This window comes from Gasterosteus aculeatus, chromosome 15 (assembly GCF_964276395.1).
Source record: "Gasterosteus aculeatus chromosome 15, fGasAcu3.hap1.1, whole genome shotgun sequence".
NCBI lineage: Eukaryota > Metazoa > Chordata > Actinopteri > Perciformes > Gasterosteidae > Gasterosteus > Gasterosteus aculeatus.
This window is the reverse complement of record NC_135703.1, coordinates 2,681,680-2,706,099: the sequence shown is the minus strand read 5'-3', so window position 1 is coordinate 2,706,099 and position 24,420 is coordinate 2,681,680. Positions and strand designations below refer to the sequence as shown.

Here is a 24,420-nt window from a genome sequence, read left to right as displayed (position 1 = left end):
TTAATAATTTCTTACAAAATCAGTTTAATAAATAGTCTGTAAAAATGAGTACAAAAGCGTTTTTCTTAACATTTCATATATGAATCACTCGTGACCTTCAGGTCAAAGGACTCTTCAGTTGGACTTTTTTTTTTTTTTTTTTTGTCGAGAATGACTCATTTTTAATTTTATTTTTACAATCTAGTTTTGCTGAATTAAGGCCTCTTGATTTTGGCATCGGAACAATCTGTCATTCAAATGTTGTTTTTGAAGTTGAATTGGTGCAGAGTTATGAGCTCTCCTGGTTTCACAGTTCTGTCAGGAAACATAAATAAAATGACACATTTACAAATAAAAACCAAAATGGCTCAACATGCAGATGTGATCCCTTCGCCCTGGACGAAGCACGTTTCTGACGGCGTTTGACACTGGAGACAAAAAGCAACAACGATGGCACATGAGGCTGCTTCATCGACGGGGATTCCATCCACTTGCTTTTTTCTTTAGTGTCTTTTCGTCTGGTGGAATCCCCGATGTGAAGTTTAGCGGTGATGAGTGTGAAGGACACTCTGACATCTTTACTGAAACCTCTTTGGGTGGAAACACGCGTGAAGATTTCACCTTTAAAAAAACTTGTCAATGTGTTTTTCTGTACAAATTCAGTGTACTGGAAATACTCCAAGTTTGGTTTCTTGCCAATACATGTATCAAAGATTTAAACCGCTCCCATGTCTGTTGATTTAATGTGATGCTAACGTTAGCTTAGCATCAAGACTGGAAACCGCTGACTGGGGAAAAGTTTACTTATAGTGCTTCATGAATCCTTTAGTGTGTCCACCCAAACTACTGCAGAGGATTTCAACACTAAATTACTGCATATTATAGCTCCTTCTGTTCATTTCAACCAAAGACTATTAAACTTATAGAAAAGGACCTGTTTGATTTAGCCCAAAATCTCTGGAAGGTTTTTCTTTCTATTTGCAGGGACTTTCACATTTCAGAACATCAGATATTATTTAAAACATCACATCGTGAATCTTTTCCTTAAAAAGGTACACTGAATCAACAATAAGGCATTTTCTAAATATTCCCAAAATCACAGGTCAAAGCTTGACCCACAACAGTATCTTCAAAAGCTAAAATGTGAAGGACGTTTTTAAATTTATGTTACAAAAACATTTGGACCTTCTTGGTAAAAATCCATTGGCAAAGATTTCTCTGCACAAGTTTCGTGAGTCGATGACCTCATTTCTCTCTCGTCTGTTTCCACACAAACAGAATTCACAGGCCGATAAGATTGTCACATTAACGTAAGATGTTGCACAAATCATATTGCTCCACGACGGCGGCATGAAAGAAAATCTTTCGGCTTCAAAACCAAAGAATGCATCAATAAATAAAGGAATTTTAAATGCGGATGAGTCCTCTAGTTTTTTTTTTTTGGTCAAAGGCTGTTCGATGCTGCAGAGAGGCTGTACAGTGAAACGTGGATTCTAAACTACGTGTGCTTCAACGACAAAACAAGCGCCTCTCTTTGCTGAAAAACAATCAAAAGACCCCCCCCCCCCTCACTGCACCACTGCTCCCAACAAGTCATTATTGCTCGCGTGTTAATAATACATAAAGAATGAGAAAAGCATTCTCTGAAAGACAGAATCAGACTGCAGCATGAATGACAACAAGGGTCCAAACCCCCCCCCCTCACCCCTTGTTCCCGTCCCTCCATCATCTGCTTCAACGAGGACGGACTCCGGCTGTGGAAAGAGGCGCGACGTGGACGTTTGCTGGTGTTTATCGGGATGCAACGGGTCACAAATTCTTTGGAGTTTCATTGGATGAACCGAGTTTGACGGATCTTGTACGGTCGTGTCAGGACGCAATGTTATCATCACACGCACACACACACACACACATGCACGCGCGCACACACACACGCACACACGCGCGCGCTCTCGATGCAAAACACAATTGGCACAGGTTACCAAAACAAGGACCCTGGAAGCTTGGCACTACGCAAAAGAAACATCACATTTCTTTCAAAGAAATCTTATGAAAAGGAACTATTGAATAATCTCGGGCCGACTCTTCTTCCTCACTATTACTCGTGTCCTCTATGCTGATGAAGGTTACACCTCCAGGTGACTTCACTACAATCACTACAGATCAATACAGCTCAAAATTGGAATGGACTTCTTTTCTGCACAGACCAACATGGAAGTGAAGAATCCGCCATCTACCGGACCGCGGCGCTGTGGTCTGGTGGCTCGTCCCCCTCCTCTTCCAAACAATCAGTTCCTTAAAGGCAATCTCCAAAGACCACAAACAACCCCCCCACCTCAGACAGATGTCTCTGCATCTGTGTGGACGGGTTCCCTCACGGTGACGGGTCCAGTGAAGGGCCCGACGCGGCCCTGCTGGGGACCGCCGAGGGGCCCTGCAGGCGCTGCAGTTCCAGGATGCTGTCGATGGCGCTCTGCAGATGCTCGCTGAGCATGCTGTCCTCATGGAGGGGGGGCGGCGGGGGCGGCGGCGGCGGGCTGAACCGAGGCGACTCGTCCAACCTGTAGCATTTCAGTTTGGGCCCGCTGACGTCGGTGGGCGGCGCCTCGAAGCAGCCGGCCCCTGGCTGCGGCATAGAAAGAGGGTTTGGGGCTTTTGTTTCGGGATGGGGGGCCGCGCGCGGGGTTTCCTCCGCGGGGTCACAGGGCGGGGCTCCGTTGGCTGCCCGGGAGTGGCGTTGGTCGACAGCTCCGCCCCCGTTGGTCAGCCGCCCCGCGTGGTCCCTCTTGAGGCCCGGGTCGCAGGCCGAGTTGCGGACCACCTTGCGGGAGCCCGACTCCTGCTTGATGGTGAGCCTGAGGGCCCCCCGGGAGCTGGAGCGGTACGTCTTCAGGCCCGGGGGCCGGTCGGACAGTCTGGTCCACGCCGGCGGAGAGGAGGGGCTGCCGGAGGAGCGAGCGCCGTGGGGGGGGGACGCTGAGGTGGACAGAGCCGTCAGAAACGCCTCTGTGGTGGAATCATGGAATCAAACAGACATTTGCAGAAAGCTCAATACGAATCTCAGAGCGAGTTCATACGTGATGTCACGTGAGAATCATGTTTTATTCAACGCATAAATAAAGTATTTATTAAAATGTTTAAATACTTTCAAACCGTCTATTTGAGAACATTGTTAATCGTGTTGTGATGAAATCAAATATCGACATGTTGGGAGATTTACATTATCTAAAATGTCTAAGTACTTTTTTTTTTTTTTGGCAAGTATCTCATTTACACAAGAAGAATATGTTATATATATCGTTGTTAAGATATAAAATGGGTCTCTGAATAACTTGACTGTTACTTGTCAAAAGAAACACACTGATGTTTATTCATGTGCAGCGTAAATAAAACAAAAGTGTTTTTGTTCCAGCTGGCGTCGACTACAGCTTCTGATTTGCACAATAATTATTCCTTCAGACGGTTTTCCGGAGGCTCCCTGCCCTTTTCCCACTTGTTTTAATTAACGTTACCCCCCTCTCTCCCCCCTCTCTCCCCCCCTCTTCCCTCCCTCAATGTGGTCGTAACCTGCCGCGTGCCATTTTCTCGCCCCGCTCAGCGTGACCTCGCTCCTCATTCACACCTCCTAATCACACATTCACAGCTTCTGGAGGGAAATGTGCAGGTTAAGCTCCGCGGCACAAACAAATGAACTCCCACGAAAAAGTGCAGGGGAGGAGTGTCGCCGGATCACTTCTAATTTCAATTAAATGAAATGTTGTTGTTGTTGTTTTTAAGGCGGTTCTAGTGGCACTGACCCGGGTCTCTGCGGACTCTCCGTCGGTCCTCTGCTAGAGCGCATCGCTCCGCCTGGAGGAAGAGACGCTCCAGCATCACCATCTCTGCTGAGGGGCTCTCCTGCTGTGGAAACCAGTCCATTCCCCATCACACACACACACGCACACACGCACACACACACACATGGATCTCCATCGGCTCCAAACCGGCCTGAGAAGACGGCTGTCTGTTTTTCCTCGTGGTTTCTCACCTGAGCTTCTCGCACCAGTAGCTGCCGGTATTTGTTGACCATGTCCTTGGTGCGTTTCAGCAGGAAACCGGACACAGTGTCGAACTGCTGGTCCACTGTGAGCAGAGAAGCATCATCACCATCATCACCACCATCATCATCATCAGCACCACCATCATCATCAGCACACCACGGCTTCTCTTTTCATCGACTCATCCACTGATTGGATCACTGTCGGTCACGGACCTAGATCGAAGTCCCGCTGAGCGGGCAGGTGACCGGCGCAGGCGTGGTACGGCAGCAGGCGCCTCACGGCGTCCCTCAGCGCGGGGAAGGCCGGGCCGGCGGAGGGCGCCCGGACCGCCGCGTGGTCCGAACAGATCTGCTGCTGGAACCTGAGGAGACACAGGGACCACTCGACTGAAGGACCCGACTGGTTCTTCGTGACGGGGGGGAACGCGAAAGGAGAAGGCGGAACGATCCGTGCAGCTGTTGAAGCGTCACCGCGTTTGCTTCCTACCTGTGGCCGCGCGTTGCTGGTGTGATTCTCTCCTCCATCTCCTCCAGAGCGTCTGCCAGCTGGCGGAGATTTCAAGTCATTAATAAAACGTTTGCTGCATTCCACAAATAATTATTAACAAATTCAGTTTCACCCAAAGGGGGGGGGGGGGTCATTTTGACTTACTGCAAACATTTTAGAGTGACAGCGAGATCCTCCTTGTGGCAGTGGCAAGTGGGTGGCAACTTTGTGACAGGCAGCGGCAATCGCCAGTAAATCAGTCGGCGTCACGACGGCACGCTGGGTGGGAGGAGCCAATTTTTCCCAGAAACCACTGTTATTTGTACGACAGGTCAGCTGCTGTAAATATTTAATTTTATTTAATTTTATTTAATTTTATTTGAGACACGTGAGCCCCCGTCTTCTTATTACAGAGGCTAATTTTAGGTTTGGACCGGCGGGTTCCGTGTAGGGGGTGGGGCTCTCAAGTTTGATGCCACCCACTTGCCACTGCCACAAGGAGGATCTCGGCCTTACTGACATTTTAACACCCGTTTATTCTACTTGTCATAAAATTTAATTAGAGCGGAAATTAAGCTGAAATCGGCGTGAAATTTGGCAGTTTCATTTAGTAAAACTTTGGGTTTTAAACTTTTGGTTCTTAAAAATGTCAGCTTGGACTTTGTGAAATTGTACCAATAATATTACTATTACAACATTTCAAGTACATAATTGCATATCTGACATCATAAGCTTCCTCACCTTCCTCTGGCTCGTCTGGGGGGGGTCAGGGGGCCCGTGTCCGCGGACCCCGGGGGCCTCAGGAGACGGTGGATGGACATCGAGAGTTAACGCTTTACTCTCCCCGACCAAGGCAGCTGTTGGCTCTGAAAAAAAGGGGGGAAACAGTGAGGACGAATCCGCCGGCCGTATTCTGCATCACGACGTCCATCCCAGAGCGAACCGCTTCGGGTCGCGTCGTGATTGACACTCACTGTTTTGTGCGTGCTGTTGGGCGGCGGCGTCGTCCCGTCCTGGGGAGGGACGAGCAGCCGTGGGATCAGGCTGCTGCTGAGGCAGCGAGACGCGCGGGGTGGGGGGGCTGCTGTGGGCCGAGGGCCGAGGCCGGGGGACGGACGGCTCCGTCTGCACCGGGTTCTGGGTAAATGAGGCCCGCGAGACCTGGAGTTGATGAGGGGCCCGGTGCTGGACCGGGGGCTCGGTGCCAGTCTGGAGAGCTGCCACTGAAGCCTCGGGTCCCGGCGAAGGGATCCGAGGGGAGAAACCCGGCGGGGACGGTGCCTCTGCGTCGGGAGGCGGGGAGCAGATCAGCGGAGGGTCCGCTGGACCCGGGTGGAGCGGTGAAGAGTCGACGCACCGGTCGGAGGTCAGGGGCCGGGCGTCCTGACCCGGGGCCGCGTGGGTCCTCGGTGGAGTCTCGCCGTCGTCTGCCACCGGGGAGGCGAGCGGCTCCATCGGCACCGCTGGCAGCGATCCGACCGACAGGTCCGAGGTGAGAGGAGAACTAAGTGCTTGCTGTGGTAGAAATGATGGATATCAATATTTACGTAAATCTCGTGGATCCTTTTGTATCTGCACAGAACTAACTTTCATCTCTCAAATAAGATCCAACCTATTTTTACGTGAATTATTTTTCTTTAACCTCTTTATTGGATTCTTAAGTATTTGTTTTAAGGCCTCATGTGCAGCACCGATTAGATGCACCGCCCGGCAAACACACCCGGTGACTCAAATCAAACACCCCCCCGAGGATGCGTGACAGGTGCATGCAATGATGCAAACTGCTGAAAAGCCCCCCTGGAGAACTCTGCAGCAATGTGTCGAAGCTCTGACCTGCTGCAGATGTTGCATAAAGGCCTCGTTCTGGCTCATCGAGTGGGTCACCTCCTCCACCACTGGGGTCGTTTCTGCTGGGGGCATCAAGAGTTTGGGGATCTCCACAGCTGGTTCCGGAGCCAGCGGTGGATCGGGGGGAGCTCGCGCGACCCGGATCACAGGAGGAGAGGAGGACGGCACCGAGACGTGCTGGAGGACTCGTCCGTAGGGCTGCAGCCAACAAGCAGACAAGCGGAGTAGAGGCGTTACGCGCAAAACCCGAGTAAACGTCACACACTGAGGTGAGGCCCCCCTGAGACACTCCCTCCGCTCAAGGACACTTCAACATGAGGACTGTCGGAGCCGGTGATCGAACTAATGATCAAGGACAGCGGCTGAAGAATAATCATCACAGCGTGATTGTTTTCTGTAAACATCATCGCGTGCTAACGCAGTTTAGCTGCAGAAGGATTTGACGGGGGAACTCCAGCGATTTTGTATATGGCAACTTTCATGTAGCTGCAAGTGGCAGATTTAAACAGTCGACGATTAGGCTGCAGAAACAAGTTGGATCCTACATTTCCCATGATGCAACTTGAAAACGTCTTTCCTTTGAACCTTTTCCCACGCTGTGTTCCCGGTTTGTAACTGTCCTGATGTGTTATTACTGATTTGTCAGATGAAACGACGCGACAGAGGACCGGTCTTCATCTTCCGGCACCTTACTGACATAATATAACACTGACTGACTAAAGGAAGGGTGGCTTTTCCAAAAATATTCAATATTTTTGTTGAAACTCTTTATCACGTCTTGACAGCAGGCGAATACAACTCTCTAATAGCCTGAGTCTTCTACAAGCATCTAGTTTAACAAAAGGAGTACGAATGTTCGAAGGTCTCTTGCATTCTAATGACCTTTGGGGAGCGACTTGTTGCCGCCTTTCAGCTGGTGCTATTGGAAGAAGAGTGGGCGACACTTGGATGGATCTTTTGGTTGGATAATGTTTTTATTCCAGTGTACTCGCGCTAGTTTCTCCGCCTATCACGCATACTGATCAAGATTCACTAATTCTAAAGTCAAACAGGAAGGGAAAACAATGTACGCCGGCATCATTGAGCGAAATAGATCCCAACCACTGAAATACCACCTTGGTCGATGTAAAATAACATATTTATGCAGAAGATTTGGTGGCGCCTCACCTGCGGCAGCTGCTGGAGCGTCTCCTCCGAGCCGGTCCTCTCCTCTTGAGCGGCGCTCTCTGGCAGCAGCACCACGGAGGCCGGCTGCAGGCCCAGCTGTCCGTCGGCCACGCCACTCTGGGGAGGCGGAGCCTGGGCGGCGAAAGGCACACCCTGAACAACCGAGGGGCCGTTGACTATGGAGATGGAAGTGAGATCTGGGGGCAGCACCCCCGAACTGTTGATCAAGGTAATGTGGTTTCCGAGAGCGGGACTGTGGACCAGGGTGGTCCGCTGCCCCTGGCCTGCTGGAGCGTAGGTTCCCGCCAGCTGCGCTGGCATCTGGAAGACGGTAGGGGGCGCCGACTGCAGCTGCAGGGGTCCTGAAAGCACGGCGGCCTGGCGGAGCGCCAGCTGCCCCGACGCGGTGGTGAAGACGGGGCTGAAGTTCAGCCGCCTCTGCGGCACGGTCAGTATCTGAGAGCCTTCGACCAGCTGCCCGCTGGAGGGATTCACGCCGTGGCGGCCGGGGGTCAGCAGCGGTCGAGCCGCACCGGCGGACTGGGAGATGGTAACGGGGGACTGGCTCGGAAGAAGGAACTGGTTTTGGCCCTGGAAGAGTCCCTGAGGCTGCAGCACGAAGGAGCCGCCCTGGTTGACCAGCTGCAGGCTGACCGGCTTGGCGAGCTGCTGGGGGGCCTGCGGCGGTGCAGCCGCGGGCTTTTGGCCGTGAGGTTGGGAGAGCAAGATGTTTGGCGCATTGGTCCCAGGGAGAAACGTAAGACCCGGGGCGTGTTTCGGCCCGGAGGGCTTGGGGCTAATCTGAACCAGTCTAGGCTGAATGCTGATGGGCAGCTTGGGTTGAATGTGGAGAGGGGCGCGCTGGAGGAGCAGGCCGGCGGCCCCCGCTGCTCTCAGGGTGGAGGCGATGAAGGGGCGGCTGGTCACGCTGGGGGCCGCCTTGTGGATGATCATGCTGGACGCCTGTGCGGGGCTCAGAGAGAAGGAGGTCTCTGGGGAAGCCGCGGGGAACACGTTGCCCGGCAGGAGCCCCATCAGCTGAGGTGGGCCAGTGGGTTTCAGAGAAGGGCAGCCCGGCCCGACGGCCAGGAGGGAGGGCTGGGGGGGCTCCACTGCTGCCTGGGTGTCTCGGGGCAACGCCTGGGCGATGGGCAAGGTCACAGGTTTGGGTGTGAACGGGAGGGGGGCCGGTGAGTACAGGGACAGGCTCTCCCCGGGGGCCAGTTGGGCAAGCCCCGCCTCCAGAGCCATGGTCTGCTCTGTGATCTCGGCCTCCTGCAGGCTCTGCTGCAGGATGTCACAAGCCACCTCCGCCTCCTCCTCCTCCACCTCCCCCTTCTTGGCCTGGAAAGCGGCCTCCACGAGCGGCCCACCCTGCAACCCCTGCGGGTCGTCCCCTCCGACCTCCGGCGACGACAGGAGGGCCTCCTCCAGGAAGGACAGGTCCACGCAGCCAGGCGGCGGCGTGCCGGGGGAGCCGCTGCCGTCTCCCAGCAGAGAGGCGGGGCTCTGGAGGGGGGAGGCGGAGCGAGAGGGAGAGAGAACCGTGTGGTTAGTCGACAGGGAAGCACGTTTCAGGCTCAGGAGAGAGGGGGAAATGGCTGTGGGTCCGGACACTGACCGGGGCATCTGTGAAGAGGGAGGGCTCCCCGGAGGAGGAGCTGATGAGCAGGTCTTCAGTCTGCAGCTGGCGGGAAGAAATCGGGCGATTTTTTTAGGATGGGCTCACAAAGTCGCGGCGAGAAATGAGCTCAGCGTTACATTACGACCTCTTTTTTTTCCGCACGGTCGGCCCTCCTGCACACATCGCACACTACTGGGTGCCAAGAAAAATCCCCACCTCAGTTTTTCATTTGCACTATTGATTATTATTAGAGTGTCTCTCTATTTAAGACTCTTTTGTCACCTCATTGGTCCCGTGAAGGAAGTCGTTCAGCGCTTGGGGGTCACTGCGAAGACAAAGAGAAGTCACAATTAAACCGGTTAAATCCTTTTGGAATAGTTCAAATTGAACAAGAAGACCACATTAAATCTAAGACCCCTGCACAGTTCATTTAACAATTATTACGATTGTCTGGACCCAAGAGTCAGACAGACTCACCACAAAACATCAAGTAGACAAGTCCCATCTTCATCCTCCATGTCAACTAAGAGGAAAAGGAGGACACAAAACATAAAGTGAATGTAGATTATTGATTATTAACGAAGCGCGCGGTTCCCAAACCACAGGACGGGGGATCACTGATCTCGTCACCATGTCTCCCCACAACATGGACCTACACGGAGCGGGCGAGCTGGGTCCTGGTGGCGGCCTCATGGGAAGCCGTGGCCGGGCTTCAGTGTCTGGAGGCGGCGGGACGGTGGCAGGCCGAGGCGGCGGGACGCAGACGGGTCCTCCTTCTGCTGCTGGAGCATCGCTGCGTCTTCAACGTGGAGAAGCTGTGGGGGGGGCACAGGCAGACCACCACACGCTGTCAGGTGTCACTCGAGGTTAACAGCAGCCAAAACACATTCCCATGCGAGATCAATACGTGGTTCATCAGTTTGCTCCTCTGATCACAAGGGTCAGTGTCCCTCGCAGACGTGAGACGTAAATAGACGGATCCCCCCCCCCCCCCCCCCCCCATGCGGCTCTCGCGTGGCTGGGAGGGGAAGCAATGTGTGTGTGTGTGGGGGGGGGGGGGCATTAAAGCCAATTATAACATCACTGCTCACTGCCTCCCGCTCCGTCTCCAGGGGAGGGACCCTTCTCTAAATAAACAAGATCTGACGTTGTTGTTGTTGTTGTTGTTTTTCGCGTTAACACCCCGGAGGTATACCGCATCGCCCTCATCTAAACCTGCAGCGGCACCTGCATGCGGCTCTCCGGCGGTACCGGGACCGGGACCGGGAGCGGGAGCCGCCGGTGCGGGCTGCGTGAGGTGGACGTGAATCCCGGACGACGCATGACGCGGAGCCGCTGTTATCGCTGCTGCTGGTGGTATTTTTTGTTGTTATTTTGATTGGTTTTGTCATCCCTCCTCCTCCTCCTCCTCTTCCTCCTCCTCCTCCTCCTCCTCCTCCTCCTCGGCAGCTGACGGCTGCTGTAAATCATATCGCGGTAACAAAAGATGCCCCGTGTTAAAAAAATAGCGTTTCCACGCTGCCAGCCGCGAGCGATTCGCTTATCGTTGTGCCGTTTGAGTAATTCCGCGATTCGACCCCCCCCCCCCGCCCTCCCGCCCCCCCCCCCAAAAAAACAACCAAGAGGAGGGAGAGAGGAAAAAAAACTCACCCCTTCTTTGTGGTTTATTGTCCTGTCAAGCGGGCCTCTGCGCCATCGATTCTCACTCAGTGGTCTTTTCAGATGCTAAAATGAGGAGAGGGGGTGGCGGGGAGGGATGGAGGAGGAGGGTGTGGAAGAGGGAGGGGGGTGGGGGGGGGGGGGGGTACCACCGGGGTGGGTGTGAGAAACAGGCTGAGAGAGCCCATCACAACACAAAGGTAGAGAGAGAGAGAGAGACTGCGTCAGGCGGTCACACACTCCGCACATCTGTGTGTGTGTGTGTGTGTGCGGAGCAGATGTTTTATTACCCTAAAATTGATTGATTTATCCAGAGAACAGTGAACACACCATTCTTTTTTTAAATCAATATTTATAGACGTGCTGGTTTGCCGCTGAATTCGGACATTAAGCACATTATCATCCTAAATGACGCTTTGCTGTAAACCGTTAAAGGGGGACAGTTTGAGTGAAACTCACCTTTTTACTAATTAACAGGTTTCTACAATCACCATTTAACTGCAAAATAAAGTGACAAAAAGGACAACAAATTGCTAAATACAAGAGACGGGGGTAAGAAATATTCATTTCATGTCATTCTTCAAATAAATAAAAATCAATATTTCATGATGTACTTCTTTACAGTTTTATTGACTGGAAAATGAGGAATTGTGCATCACAGCGAAGCCAATTTACATCCACAGTAAAACTGGTCTATTCAACAAATGACAAATGAAAGCGTTAAGGAGCCCAAAGGAGACGACAGAACAGAAAGGAATCAATGGGCGAAAGGTTTTGTGCTTTAGGGTAAATTTCCAGGAAAAGATGAAGTAATACTATTTTTAAATCAGTGGGAAATTACCTTGAATAAGTCTGCAGAAACGTAGCGCTTTGGCAGTCAAAAGTTAAAAAAAAAAAAAGAAAATTAGGAGATTAAAGAAAAACGTCAGAAAGGAAGGAGGATAATTCTCAGCAATTTAAATACTTGAATCTAAATTCATTCTAAAAATAAATCTCATTTCAGAAACTTTTTTAATGAAACTTTATTACGAAGGCAAATATTAAAATACAACCCAAATGAGTAAAAAATAAAAACTAAATAAAGTCACTCAAACACAAGTTAAGGATCGTAGAAATCATATTGGACCCCCCCCCCCCCCCCCCCCCCACACACACACACACACGCCCCCCCCCACCTCCAGGCCTCAGAGGCTTCACTTCGCGGCCTGCTGGGCTTGGCGGCGAAGCAGCACGTAGATCTTCTCTTTGATCCAGTCCTTGTTGTACGGCTGGTACGTCTGTGTGTCGGCGCGATACCTGAGACGACGTGAACAAATGCGTTTAGGATCACGTTGGAGTTTGGAGCAAAGTTTCTCTCATTAGTCCAGATTGAAAAAAAACATTCAAACGAGACGCTTTGTCTCTTGGTTTCTGTTTACTCGGCTTCACCTCGAGGTCCAAAGAGAAGTTCAGCTACCAGGAAAAAAAAAAAAACAGTGCTCAAGGACACTTCAGCAGAGTGGCTGCTTTTATACAACGGAATCACGCAATTTAACAAAGACGACAATGAGAGGGGCTGAATTCTGGCCTTTTGTACATGAGGCCAAACAACGCACGCAACCCAGCAACAATAACCAGCGCCTCTTGAAAGTAGACATGGGTAAAAATAATGAACAGTAGATCTACAATACAGCAGCAGAAAAGAGAACTACGAAACACAAGTTTTGTTAACTGTGTAGCTTTTATAATTTAAATGAATAAAATGTCGTAGTGCACAAAATGTAGTTTCAGGATAGTAGAGCAAAGTGTGTGCAATGTGCAAGTATTGATGCATAGCTTGAATTTGACTGGCTGTGTGGGACTATATGCTCTACGTGGAGGCAGAGACTTCCAACTTCTCTCAGGTGTCGTTATTATACTCTGAGGAAATGCATCTAAAAAAGGATTTCAAGTCAAATGTAACCAGCGTCATGGTGTCGAATTACAATAAGTGGAAACAGTCTGGGACACTATTTCAATTACGACATATTACGCACAACCACAGCTCTCGGCAGAGTATTTTCTAAATCCTTAATGTCGTTAGTTTGTGTCCTTGTCAAACCTACACCAAACAGCTGAGGTCGGCGAGGTCATCGATGAAGTCAAACAGCTGGCTGATGTCGTACGTTATCGACGGACTGTTGGGGTTCATTCTCTTTAAATGCTCCTCGTACATCTTGCAGACACCTGTGGAGGAGACAGAGGATCCAGTACATTTTACCACAATGAAAAAAACATCTAAACTCAAATCACCTACATTAATAAATAAAACAGCAAACATAATGCCAAACCTTTTTTGTATTTATTGGACAAAATTTGTTGTGGCGTTTATTGTCAATAAATACATGACAAAAGTAGATGATTATATGACCAGGAGCCTGTTCAATTGATGACAATCTGTATAACAAGTACATACATCAGTTACATCTGATGCCTTTCATATAATTTGGACTAAAATTTGATGGTCTTGGTGGGTGATTTTCTTCAATGTGCCTTACCCAGAATAAAACAAAAGGTTTCCTGAAGTTCAGGTCAACTGGGTATACAAACAGATATTGAATAAATAGACCACTCTTCACAGATACAGACTCACGCTAGTATGGAACTTTTAGAGTAAGATTGTCATTGTGATTTTAAAGCGCAGGTAATCAAGGGCTATCGTTTCACAACTGAGGGACGTGCACCCGCCATCTACAGTACGGGGAGGACGCGAGTGTTTTCTTGTCCCCACAGAAGATGAGAGGGAGCTTACCTTCCATGCACTCGTTGACAGATTCATAATCGGCGTACGTCCTTCCCTCGGGCCTCTTGGTGGGCTGCACCAGCAGGATGGTGTGAGACTGGGAAAAAAAAGACAGGCATTCATTTAGTTGTCCTGCTTTCAGGTTGTGACAGCAAATGTGTCTTGAATGTGTGAATGTCTTGATGTTTAAGGTCTGATGGAAGAATATTAGCGGTCTCAGTCTTAGCTCTGTTAGCAGCTAACGTTATATAGGTAAGATATTAGTTTGTAGCCATTGGACAAAACAAATTACAGTCTGAAATCAAATAATCTAGCCTACAGCTGAATGTTTATGTAGATTTGTGTTGGCTAACATCGACCGGAAGTATCAAGAACGTAGCAGTTAACTTGGATAACTAACGAATACACTCATAGATAGCTGCCGGGCTGGCGGATCTTCAGCGGTTTTTGTCTTCCAAAGAGGCTGCAGCTGCTCGTCTGTAGACGTCCGCACATTTATGCTAACGTTAGCCTTCAGCCGGACCGAACACCGGATCCGCTCAATTAAAATCGACACGAGGCTTTGCCCGCCAACGGTCTTCGCGAAGATGTGAAACATCGACAGCGTATCACGACGCACTAACCATGATTTTAATTGTGGTTTTGTTTCTCAGTCGGTGTACGTGGATTTTCTTGGAGCTCTGCGTCTTCTCGGACGAGTTGATCTTTGCCACCGGAAGAACAACTTGTCAACTTCCGTCTTTTTATTATTATTATTTTTGGTCCATTACGGTTTTTTATTTTCCATCGCTTACTTGTTTTGTCTGCTGCGTCTGCAAGCTAAAATTGAACAAACACATATATTTAAACTAGCGAAAATGTCCCGGCGTAAAGAACATAAAAAATAAATCTCAGAAAACGTTGTGATCCTCAGCGACGAATGACGGAGAAAACCGGAAGTAGTTTACAGCAGCGACCGGAAGTTCTGTGTGAAGACAGGAACAACAAAGAGGAGAACGCGCCCGTCTTTTAAACCTTTACTTGAGCACACACCTGACTACAAAATCAAGGAAATTAGTCGTCGTTGACAGTAGGTGAGTTTACGTACTTCAAACCCGCTATTCGGGAATTGTATTTAGTTTGAGCCTCAGCTAGCTGGATAGCCATTAGCCACCCAGCGCGGCCGCAGCGGTATGGCTTGGTTGGCTAACTAGCCTTTTGCTAATAATGAAATACTTCTATGAGTAATACAAATCGCTTCCTTAATTCACAAGTTTCCACTACGTGTTTTGAAGTGGCTACCAAGACACGTTAGCTATACGGCATAATTAATGGTTCACCAGATGATAGTTAGTTATTATTTCCCGGCGTTTAACCAGTAACGTGAACGTTAAATCCTCAATCTTCCTTCTGATTACTTGGATTTGACATTAATATAATGATTGCTTATGTCATATTTTATTGCAAACATAAAGAGATATGCCTCACGAGGCGTTACAATCTAGACAACACATAAAACATTCACTGATATATACATCATGCTGTACCCTATGGTTGAATGCACTTATTGTACGTCGCTTTGGATAAAAGCGTCAGCTAAATGACATGTAATGTAATGTAATGCTAAATGTACAACTGTACCGTGTCTCCTTTTCTCTCTACAGGGCAAAAGAAGTTGGTTTGCATGTGAGGACAAGCGTGTCTGCCGAGCCAACCATGGCGAACCATGTGGAAGATATAGAAAACAATATGGTCAGTATGAAAGAATGGGACCACTACTTCTGCGTCTGTCTGTGTTGGTTGATGGTTTAACCGCTAACGGGTTCAGCTGAGAGCAACGAGTCAGTGATGAAAGAGTCGTCTTGTTTCCGCCACACAGCAGCTCATTCCCGACCCTCTTGTTATGATGGTGGGGAAACACTGAACTGGCTGCAGTCGGTTATTAAGACATTGGCCAAATGACCCGTTTCAGGCTTTATGAGCAAATACAGAATCACAGCAGATAGAGCACCAACAAACTGATTCCTAACACACACACACACACACACACACGCACGTCCTGGCAGAATTGTAATCCAAGGCGTGGCCTCCCCTCTGGTTGAGTAAGCAAAGTCTCCCTTTATAGCCACAGTCAACTTTACAACAGTGAGCCTTGTTTACCCAATAACATTTATACATGTCAGTGGTAGTTCTGTTTTAACATACCGCAAAACATGTAGTATCCTTTCTTGGGACAGCATATTATGGTGTGTAAGATATCAGCTGGGTCATCAATCACAGTGTGATGTGTTTATTTTGATGCGTTACTCCAGGATCCTAACCGTAAGTTGGGAGCAGTATCTGTGTGCACCCGGTCTGAGTGCTTAATTTCTGTGCTTTCTGCATGTCTTGACTCGTTTTACCAGCCGTAGTTCATTCAGTCTCCTTTCGTTTCCTGAGTCTCTGGGGGAGTGGAACCGAGCTTGCTGTTGTAATCCTTTGGGAACACAGTCAGCGTAAATGTAACAGTTAAAAGTTCTGAAATAACAAGCGAGGATTGTCTGAAAACACCTTGCTTCAGCGCTTGGTTAATAACTATAATTTTTTGCCAATAAATACAAATTAAATGCTTGAGCGGAGTGTTTCATCTAATAATACGATGGGAATGTTGACAACGCAACCTTTACAGAAACTATTTCTATGGCAAATTCCACTGCCAGACTTTCAGATGGCGCTTTCTCAATCTCACATGGCCTCAAAAGGTAGAATTTATATTCAAGATTGGTTATGGGGCCAGATATGAACCACAATATCCCTGTTTTGAGGCATTAAAGCAAGCACTGTCTGCAGGAACCTGAATGCTCTGGTGAGCTCACGTGTGAGCCATAAGTATGGCTTTTTGTTTGAGAGGAATGTCTCCAAATGAGAGAAAGAAGACATTTTCTTGTTGTGAATCGCAGCTTGTAAATGTCTTTTGTTGCAACCCGCTCCTTATTAAATTTAGTTTCATACATATATTCATTATTCTCTTCCTGGGACAAAGTTTAACTGTTTTCCTTACCTTGTTATTTTGAAGGGTTTTCATAATTGTATAAATATATTTGAGCAGTGACAAAGATTGGACCTATTAGGTCAGGATATTCCCAAATTACTCCTAGTTTATCCTTGGTGTGGATCGGTGGACTATGCCTAGATGCATTATTTGATTAGGCATGTTCGTGTTAACTGAGACGTCCCAGAATGCTCAGTCCACCATCTGAATGTCTGTATGAATTCTATTACAATGATTCCTCTCAACATTCAGGATGAGTCCAATGTGGCCTCTGAAGCCACCCAGCCGCCACAGGAGGCCGCGGGGACCACAGTCCGGTCTAGAGGAGTCTCGGGAGGAGGAGGAGGAGGAGGCGGCAATGGTAGCGGCCCCGAGCAGAACGGACAGCCCGGCGCTGCCCGGCCTCCGCGGGTGGTGGAGACCGAGGAGGACGAGGACGAAGAGTTGACCTTGAAATACGGGGCGAAGCACGTCATCATGCTGTTCGTTCCCGTGACCCTCTGCATGGTGGTCGTCGTGGCAACCATAAAGTCCGTCAGCTTCTTTACCCAGAAGGACGGCCAGAGATTGTGAGTGTGGGAACTCGTACTGGACGGATCCAAAGCTCGTTTTGTCCCGGCCACTAGGTGGCAATATACATATACATATATATATTACACATTCATAGTACAAGACGGTACTGTGACTGCAGGAGGTCGTTAGAGCGGAGTCATAATCTGGCTGAGTGCTCTTAAACACAGCATTTAATATCTGCAGCACTTTCCTCCAGCACTTAAACCTCCCTCAAATAGCAGCGTGCTTATATTCCATTATGAAGCGCGACGGTCTAGACCTGCTGTGGATAATAAGAGGATTTCTCTTATGATTCGGCAATGTACACATAAAGACATTTTTAAAAAAAGATGCCATTTTTCAGCTCATCAGGAACCAACCGTGTTCTTTGTGTTCATTATATCTTCTGTTCTTGGCTGTTCTGACCCACAGGATCTACACTCCGTTCTCCGAAGACACAGACACAATGGGACAGCGAGCCCTCAACTCCATCCTGAACGCCTCCATCATGATCACCGTGATCATCGTCATGACTCTGGTGCTGGTGCTGTTGTACAAGTACCGCTTCTACAAGGTACGGGCCACGCGCTGCAGCGGCCTCGTGGTGGCAGGAAGAGCGCCGTGTTAACCGGTTTCATTCGTGTGCTCCAGCAAGCCGAGGTTGCAATACACTCTTTAGTAAATAGGGAGTGATTTCCAAGTCAGCCAGGGAGTTTCCTTCAGTCAGTGGACCCCTGGGATGAAGTCCTCCACGTCTCTCCTGCAAATACACAGTTTTCCCAGGAGAGGTTTGGACTTGCTGCACAAGGCTGCGCCTGCTAATCAGATGGCTTCATCACAGTCGGTGTGCCAGTTCCAACATCTTGTTCCCGCTGCGTGTCGGAGCAGTGGACACTGCTGGTTTTGTTAGCTCCACCCATGTTTGTTCTTTATTGTCATGTAAAATATGTCTGCTGCTGGAAGATGTTTACAGATGTGTGTGTAAGATAGAGAAATAATTCAGAAAATGTCAATCAAGCACACTGGTGCTTTGAATAACCTTCAGCACTGCAGATTTTAACTTATTCCAAACCGCGATGCTCGCTGTGTTGTGACTCCACCCAAACTGGCTAGTTTGAACTATTTTCCTGTTCTAATCTGATGAAACTAAATGTGACTGATGTTTGTGTTCACAGGTCATCCAAGGCTGGCTCTTCCTAGCCTCCCTCCTCATGCTGTTCAGCTTCTCCTTCATCTACCTCAAGTAAGCGTCTCTCTCTCTCTCTCTCTCTCTCTCTCTCTCGTCCTCTACGGTTCCCACACTCTGTCCTCAATGTGGAGCACTTTTCCTCTTTGTAATGACGTTTGAAGTCTCTCTGTCACGTCTCTGCTGTCAGAGAGGTTTTCAAGACCTACAACTTGGCCACGGACTACTTCACCGTGGCGATAATAATTTGGAACTTCGGCGTGGTGGGCATGTTGTGCATCCACTGGACCGGGCCGCTGCGGCTCCAGCAGGCCTACCTCATCATGATCAGCGCCCTCATGGCCCTGGTCTTCGTCAAGTACCTGCCAGAGTGGACCGGCTGGCTCATATTAGGCGCCATATCCGTCTACGGTAAATCCTCCCCCCCTTCTGCTCCGTGCACTTTTAGGAACAAAGAGGAACTTTTTACCCGTCCTTTTGCAGATGTTTCTTTTTTTTCTGGTTCTTGAGGTAAAAAAAAAAAAAGAATCTTAAAGAAAGGAATAGATGTGGAACCTTAGTGAAACTTGAATTCTTTACGTGGTAAATATGAAACCGGTATTGTAAAATGGTTTTATTACCTGAACTTGAAAATGCTTGAAAGACAAATCTATTGGAGGAGGAAGTCCAGGGAAGTCGGTGTTGAAAGCTACATTTAAGACTGCAGCAGAAATATCAGTTTGCTTTTCTATGAGCTGATTTTAATGGAATAGCTTCATTTTAGTACTGCAGTCAGCAGAAATATCTGGCCACTGTAAATTCAATAGAAATGATGGGGATTCTTTGAGACGCGAGAAAGGCTGTAGGCCTTCTCCTTCGGGGCGGTGGGACCCGGGGATCAGATCCCGGTCGGAGCGCTGCGTCAGCTGACTGACATCACCCGTCTGGCTCCTGTCTTCCTCCACAGATCTGTTAGCGGTGCTCTGTCCCAAAGGGCCCCTGAGGATCCTGGTGGAGACGGCTCAGGAGAGGAACGAGCCCATCTTCCCCGCTCTCATCTACTCGTGTAAGACGAACGCTGGTCATTTGCATAACGTTGTTGACATTTTAAAGGGAGGTCGGGAAGTTAAATCCCAGGTCGCCGCCTGGTGTTACTTGCATTCTGGTGATGGCACGAGTAACGAAACCTCTTCCGCAGCTACGATGGTGTGGCTCGTCAACATGGCCGACACCGAATGGCCGCCGAGGAGGAGCTCCACGGAAGCGCCGGCGGCGCCGCCTCAACAAGAAGCTCCAGAAGGTGAGCGCGTGGGGGGGTGGGGGGGGTCAAAGGGGCCGGGTCCTACAGGGGGAACCTTTCAAAGCGCGGTGCGGTCAGACTTAACCGGCATCGCCTGTCCTCAGCCGCGGGGTCCCCGCCGCCCTCCAGCCCGCCGGGCGATGACGGAGGCTTCAGCTCCTCGTGGGTCGACCACCAGCAGCACCAGCTGGGGCCGCTCCAGTCCACCGACGAGACCCGGCGGGAGATCCAGGAGCTGCCCTCCGCACGGCCCCCCGTGGAAGACGACGACGAGGAGGAGAGTGAGTGCAATTAACAGCGATCAGCTGGGAACAAGTCACGCCGCCTCCGCGGGACGTGTTATCGCCCTCATTTGGGTTCACACAGTAGGTTAGAACAGTGACATTTTGTCTTAAGTCTTGTTATACCTTCAAATGAAAGGCCAATAACTACGTTACGATCCGTTTGGATCTGTAAGCCAAACGGTGCAATCATCCTCCAGTTCACTGTTCTGTAAAATACAACATCGCTTTTAAGTGCTCCTCTTTTGGGGAAACTAGTACGTCTGTGAACGCGACAACATGTTTGTCTCTTTATTTTAGACGGTGCACATTAGGAATCGATTCCTCATGAAAGGACCGTGTTTCATGTGCGTACTATTGGGAGGGGGGGCTGCGTGCTTTCTGTGGGTTGAGCCTTTGGTAAATGCGGGCTCGTAGCTCTCGTTTGTAATTACAGTCGGGAGGAGCTTTCGATGTGGGGTGGAGGGCGATTCCCGTGTTTTGAAGTGACTCCACCCTGAGTGCGGTGTCCTCCTGTGTCCCTCAGGGGGCGTCAAGCTGGGCCTCGGGGACTTCATCTTCTACAGCATGCTGGTGGGCAAGGCCTCGGCCACGGCCAGCGGCGACTGGAACACCACGCTGGCCTGCTTCGTGGCCATCCTCATCGTGAGTGACCACGGCTGCTTATTTCGGTTTGCCGCCTCAAACCGCCTCTCGGAATCTAACCGAAACACTCGGTTGTGCGACGCCTCTTGTTTTCGTTCCACCAGAGTGGAATTTGTTCCTGTGTGCTGTTTGCCCCCTGTGGTTTACGTTGTGTTCTCCCGTGCCCCCGCAGGGCCTGTGTCTGACCCTGCTCCTCCTCGCCATCTTCAAGAAAGCGCTCCCCGCTCTGCCCATCTCCATCTTTTTCGGCCTGGTCTTCTACTTCGCCACAGACAACCTGGTGCAGCCCTTCATGGACCAGCTGGCGCTGCACCAGTTCTACATTTAGCAGGACGCCGCCACGACGACCCTCACCCACAAAGGCCAACCCCGCCATGGCGGCGAGGGGCGACGCGGGGCCCCCCCTCCTCAGAACTCACAATGAGAGGGACGCGAGTTGTTTTCAAGTTTGCCTTTTTTTTTTCTTTACGGCAGAAAAGCCGTTTTAAACCAAGAAGTGACATTTCTCGCTCGACCCACGCCGAGCGTTTTACCTTTTTTTTTTTTTTAATGCGGAGGGGAGGCTTTCCTCTCGGCAGCAGCCCGCCCCACTTCTACGCAGAATCATATCTGGGAGTCGTCCCTGACAACCAGGGCTTTACAGTAGGTGCCTTGCTCAGGGACACCTCGGCAGTCGCTGCTGAGCGAAGGGAGACGATTTCATTAAATCTCCCTCGAAAGACTTAATACATCTTTAAACCCAAGATTCTGAAGCCTTGGTGCAACTAACACTCTGCGATGGTGTTGATTTAGATTTGTAGGTGTAGTCTGATTGATTGTGTACGAGCCGTGGTGAGTGTTTTGCGTCAAATCACATTTCAAGCCGGGGGGAGGAGGGGAAGGGAGGAGGGGAGGAGGTCACACAAACACTCACACCTGAGACTTCGCTGTCACGTGCTGTCAGCCACTGAGCAGTTCTGCTGGAGCAGTCGGAGGTTCGGTGCCTTGCTCGAGGGCATTTCAGTAGTAGTAGTTGTTGTTGTTGTGGGACAGAAATGTGCTTTTCGTTCTCTTCACTGACTGAGATTTATTTCGCTTTTGTAGCCCGTGAACATCTGGCCACAAACCCTGAAGCTTTACGCTCTAGCGGCGCTGGTGATGCTCGCCTGGTGCTTTCTGGAACTATGCTACATCAAAACACTTGTTTTCATGAAATGCAGAAGAGACTTTTTGAAGCATGAGGGTGAAAGTTAACGGGGTTAAGTGTGATAACAGAGACCTTTGACTTAGATGATGTGCATGTTCTTGAGATAACATCGCGCGGCCCTGATGAACGAGGGAGTTGTTAATCTGGTTTGATTTGATTCCCGAATTTGTGAAGATGTTTTGAAATCATTCTCCCAATTATCAAGCAGTAATTGTTAATTTTAATTAATGTAAAAGGGAAAACAAAGCAAAAAGTTTAACTCCAGGTGAAAACATGTTTTGTAAAGTCTTACATGAGAAGTCGCAGATACACGAGCTGCTCCTCTTCTCTGCACTCGAGTTTCATTCTTCCAGAGAATGAAACCAGAGGGAACAATTTCAGTTTGTCCTGAAACCTTTTAGTTCTAGTTTTCATGGAATATGTTTGACGACTGTCTCTTTCTGTCCTTCACATGCATACGTGTGTTATGCAAGTTTATTCAAGTCAGATTTTGTTTTTTTTTAAATAAATAATGAAAGTTAAAGTACTCTTTACGTGTTTTTGTTTTTTACTTGCTTCTGAGCGAGTCACCACTTGAATCGTGTCTAGAAATGAACCTCGATGACGTCGTCACGGTTTCAAATTATGGGCTGGATTGAATGCTTTACTGCTCCCTTTAGGTCGCTGAACTGTTTTCATCCTTTGCTCAAGTTCCATCACGTCTCTCCACATGCACTCAAATATTATTAGCAGTATGAAAAATAAAAGTACTCGGTAATACTAGGAGGACCTGCTAGGGTTGTTGTTGGATTACTACCCCGAAGGCAAACATTACTCTGAATGATACTGCAGTATAAAGTAGAGGAAGATGTAAATACTCAAATATAACACTTTCCGCAGTACTTTGATACGTATATTTAGTTGCTTTCCACCACTGGATAACTTTACAACACTAAACTTTTACCAGCTCTGATTCCCTCAGTGGAGCTGCACTGGTCTCGCTCCATCAAAGGTCAAAGGTCACTCCTGCCTCCTGTGCCCTGGTCTCCACTCAGCGGCCCCTCCCGGCGTTGTTGGCGCCCCCCCCTCCCCCCCCGGCACTGGACGCATTAGCTGTCCCCATGGGGACCGTTTGGCCTCGCGGGCCGGGACAGTGGCACACTATGGCAGCTTACCCAGAATGCTTAGCGTCACACTGCGACTAGCCCGGCGGAGGCCTCTTCCCTGGCTCATGCGGGTCGCTGCTGCTGCTGCGGCGCCGGTGAACCACACAGTTCCTCCAGCAGGCTTCTTCTGCTCCGGCACCTGTTCTGTTCAGATTAAGTCACTGAAGCCCTTTGGGCGGCTTTTCCCAGAAATAAAAAGGATTAACCCCAAATAAAGACTTAACCGAAGATGAGCGACGAAGCCCGTGTTTCCTCGCGTTGTGTTTCTTTAAGCAGAGTGACCATCACTGTCCTCTTTGTACACACGTTGGACTCGACTGACCAGGAGGCAACGCGGCAGCTGTCCCAGGATAGCTCCGCTAAGGGGATTACTGTGCAGGGCGGGACGTCCCCTCCGTGTGGGACGAGTGAGGAACCGAGGATTACGCCTCGGTAATCGCTCTCGACGCCGCAGAAGAAAGGAGCCAAAGCTCAGACACCACGAACAGAACCCCGGGTAAAGGTGAGCAAAAGCACTTCGGAGATGTCCAAGGACAAGCTGGAGGGCCTGGTGAAGCGCATGGAGGAGACGCTGTCGGAGATGGAGCAGCTGAAGGTGCACTGCGGGAAGCAGAGCGAGGAGCTGAGCCTGCTGGTGGTGGAGGTCCGGAGGGAGAACCAGGAGCTGCTGGAGAAGTACAACCAGCTGGCTGCGGAGATGAAGGAGGCCAAGGAGGTCATCGAGCAGCTCATGGACACAAAACACGCCTTTAACGCGAAGGAGAGGCAGGCGCAGAAGCTGAGTCGGCAGCTCTGAAGGCCCACAGAGAGGACAAAGAAAACGGTGGACGTGACCCTGCTGGAGTCCCGGAGGAAGACTGAGGAAGACTTGGACGAGGCTGATGGAGGGGAAAAGCAGCTCCTTGCAAGATCTCTAAATACTGGGTGGGCACGAAGGCTGAACTGGGAACCTATAGAACGTGTTTTTTTTTGTCTACATATGTGTACATTTTAAGTAGGAGAGCTTAGTAATTTCGATGTTACGTGGATCCTGTGGCTTAGGGCTGTTTTTAAAGCCGTGGCTAGACTTAATGACCAGGAATCAGAGCTGGAAGACTCCCAAAAATGTGGAAGTGTAAAAAGAGGAAACCTGGTGGTGGTGGTGGTGGTGGTGGTGGTGGTGGGGGGGTCAAATGGCGTTGTGCTCATTAAGTTTCTATCATCAAACAGCAGCTGAGCCACGCTGCTCCTGTACGGATCTCATCTCATGTTATTCTGCAGCGTGAAGGACCAGCAGAAGTGGGTGGTCCTCTATTTCTAGTGTCTGTAGAGTCAAAGTGCTAAAAATACCTCTTTATCCCTCCCTACTTAATCTTGTGAGGTTGGAGACGTCAACCTGCCCCCCCCCCCCACATGGTCCATGTGCTCCAATAAAGGGCAAATGCTCAGTGGATTCCTGAAACTGACTGGAAGCTGCTTTTTGCAACAGGTACAACTTGAAACGTACAGATATTAATGATGTGATTGGATTCAATGAAGCATCCATGTGCAGCTTTAAGCATGTTCGACACATAAACTAAATAAACCATTAAA

The 24,420-nt window shown here is 49.6% G+C and overlaps 3 protein-coding genes and 1 long non-coding RNA gene across 7 annotated transcripts; 2 read left to right on the top strand and 2 right to left on the bottom strand.

Moving 5' to 3' along the window:
- Positions 1-262: 262 nt before the first annotated feature.
- Positions 263-11,026, bottom strand: LOC120833077 (BRD4-interacting chromatin-remodeling complex-associated protein). Of its 2 annotated transcripts, none has more exons than XM_040199894.2 (14): positions 10,795-11,026; positions 9,801-9,959; positions 9,622-9,667; positions 9,427-9,469; positions 9,142-9,207; positions 7,521-9,029; positions 6,339-6,551; positions 5,480-6,020; positions 5,247-5,371; positions 4,506-4,564; positions 4,232-4,380; positions 4,007-4,101; positions 3,777-3,879; positions 263-2,985 (listed from the first exon to the last, which is right to left on the bottom strand). In XM_040199894.2, exons 2-14 carry the CDS (start codon positions 9,835-9,837, stop codon positions 2,354-2,356), a joined length of 3,618 nt encoding a protein of 1,205 aa, XP_040055828.2. In that variant the 5' UTR covers positions 9,838-9,959; positions 10,795-11,026; the 3' UTR covers positions 263-2,353. The 2 variants fall into 2 exon arrangements, with proteins under 2 accessions (XP_040055828.2, XP_040055830.2); XM_040199896.2 differs by having other exon boundaries at positions 447-2,985; positions 3,777-3,876.
- Positions 11,027-11,404: 378 nt separating this feature from the next.
- On the bottom strand, positions 11,405-14,483 carry LOC120833174 (enhancer of rudimentary homolog). The gene is made up of 4 exons (XM_078089369.1): positions 14,188-14,483; positions 13,574-13,661; positions 12,888-13,008; positions 11,405-12,099 (listed from the first exon to the last, which is right to left on the bottom strand). The coding sequence occupies exons 1-4, from the start codon at positions 14,188-14,190 to the stop codon at positions 11,997-11,999; spliced, it is 315 nt and encodes a 104-aa protein (XP_077945495.1). The 5' UTR covers positions 14,191-14,483; the 3' UTR covers positions 11,405-11,996.
- Positions 14,391-22,226, top strand: psen1 (presenilin 1). Of its 3 annotated transcripts, none has more exons than XR_013452760.1 (11): positions 14,391-14,637; positions 15,208-15,295; positions 16,827-17,143; positions 17,559-17,700; positions 18,302-18,369; positions 18,503-18,723; positions 19,259-19,357; positions 19,490-19,591; positions 19,696-19,960; positions 20,399-20,517; positions 20,690-22,226. XR_013452760.1 is itself a non-coding variant. In XM_040199872.2 (11 exons), the coding sequence occupies exons 2-11, from the start codon at positions 15,260-15,262 to the stop codon at positions 20,843-20,845; spliced, it is 1,437 nt and encodes a 478-aa protein (XP_040055806.2). In that variant the 5' UTR covers positions 14,391-14,637; positions 15,208-15,259; the 3' UTR covers positions 20,846-22,226. The 3 variants fall into 3 exon arrangements, 2 of the variants coding, with proteins under 2 accessions (XP_040055806.2, XP_040055807.2); XM_040199872.2 differs by having other exon boundaries at positions 19,696-19,872; XM_040199873.2 differs by having other exon boundaries at positions 14,488-14,633; positions 19,696-19,872.
- Positions 22,227-22,885: 659 nt separating this feature from the next.
- Positions 22,886-24,289, top strand: LOC144388395 (uncharacterized). Its single transcript, XR_013452761.1, has one exon. It is a non-coding gene; the product is annotated as an uncharacterized LOC144388395 (long non-coding RNA).
- The last annotated feature ends 131 nt before the right edge of the window (positions 24,290-24,420 follow it).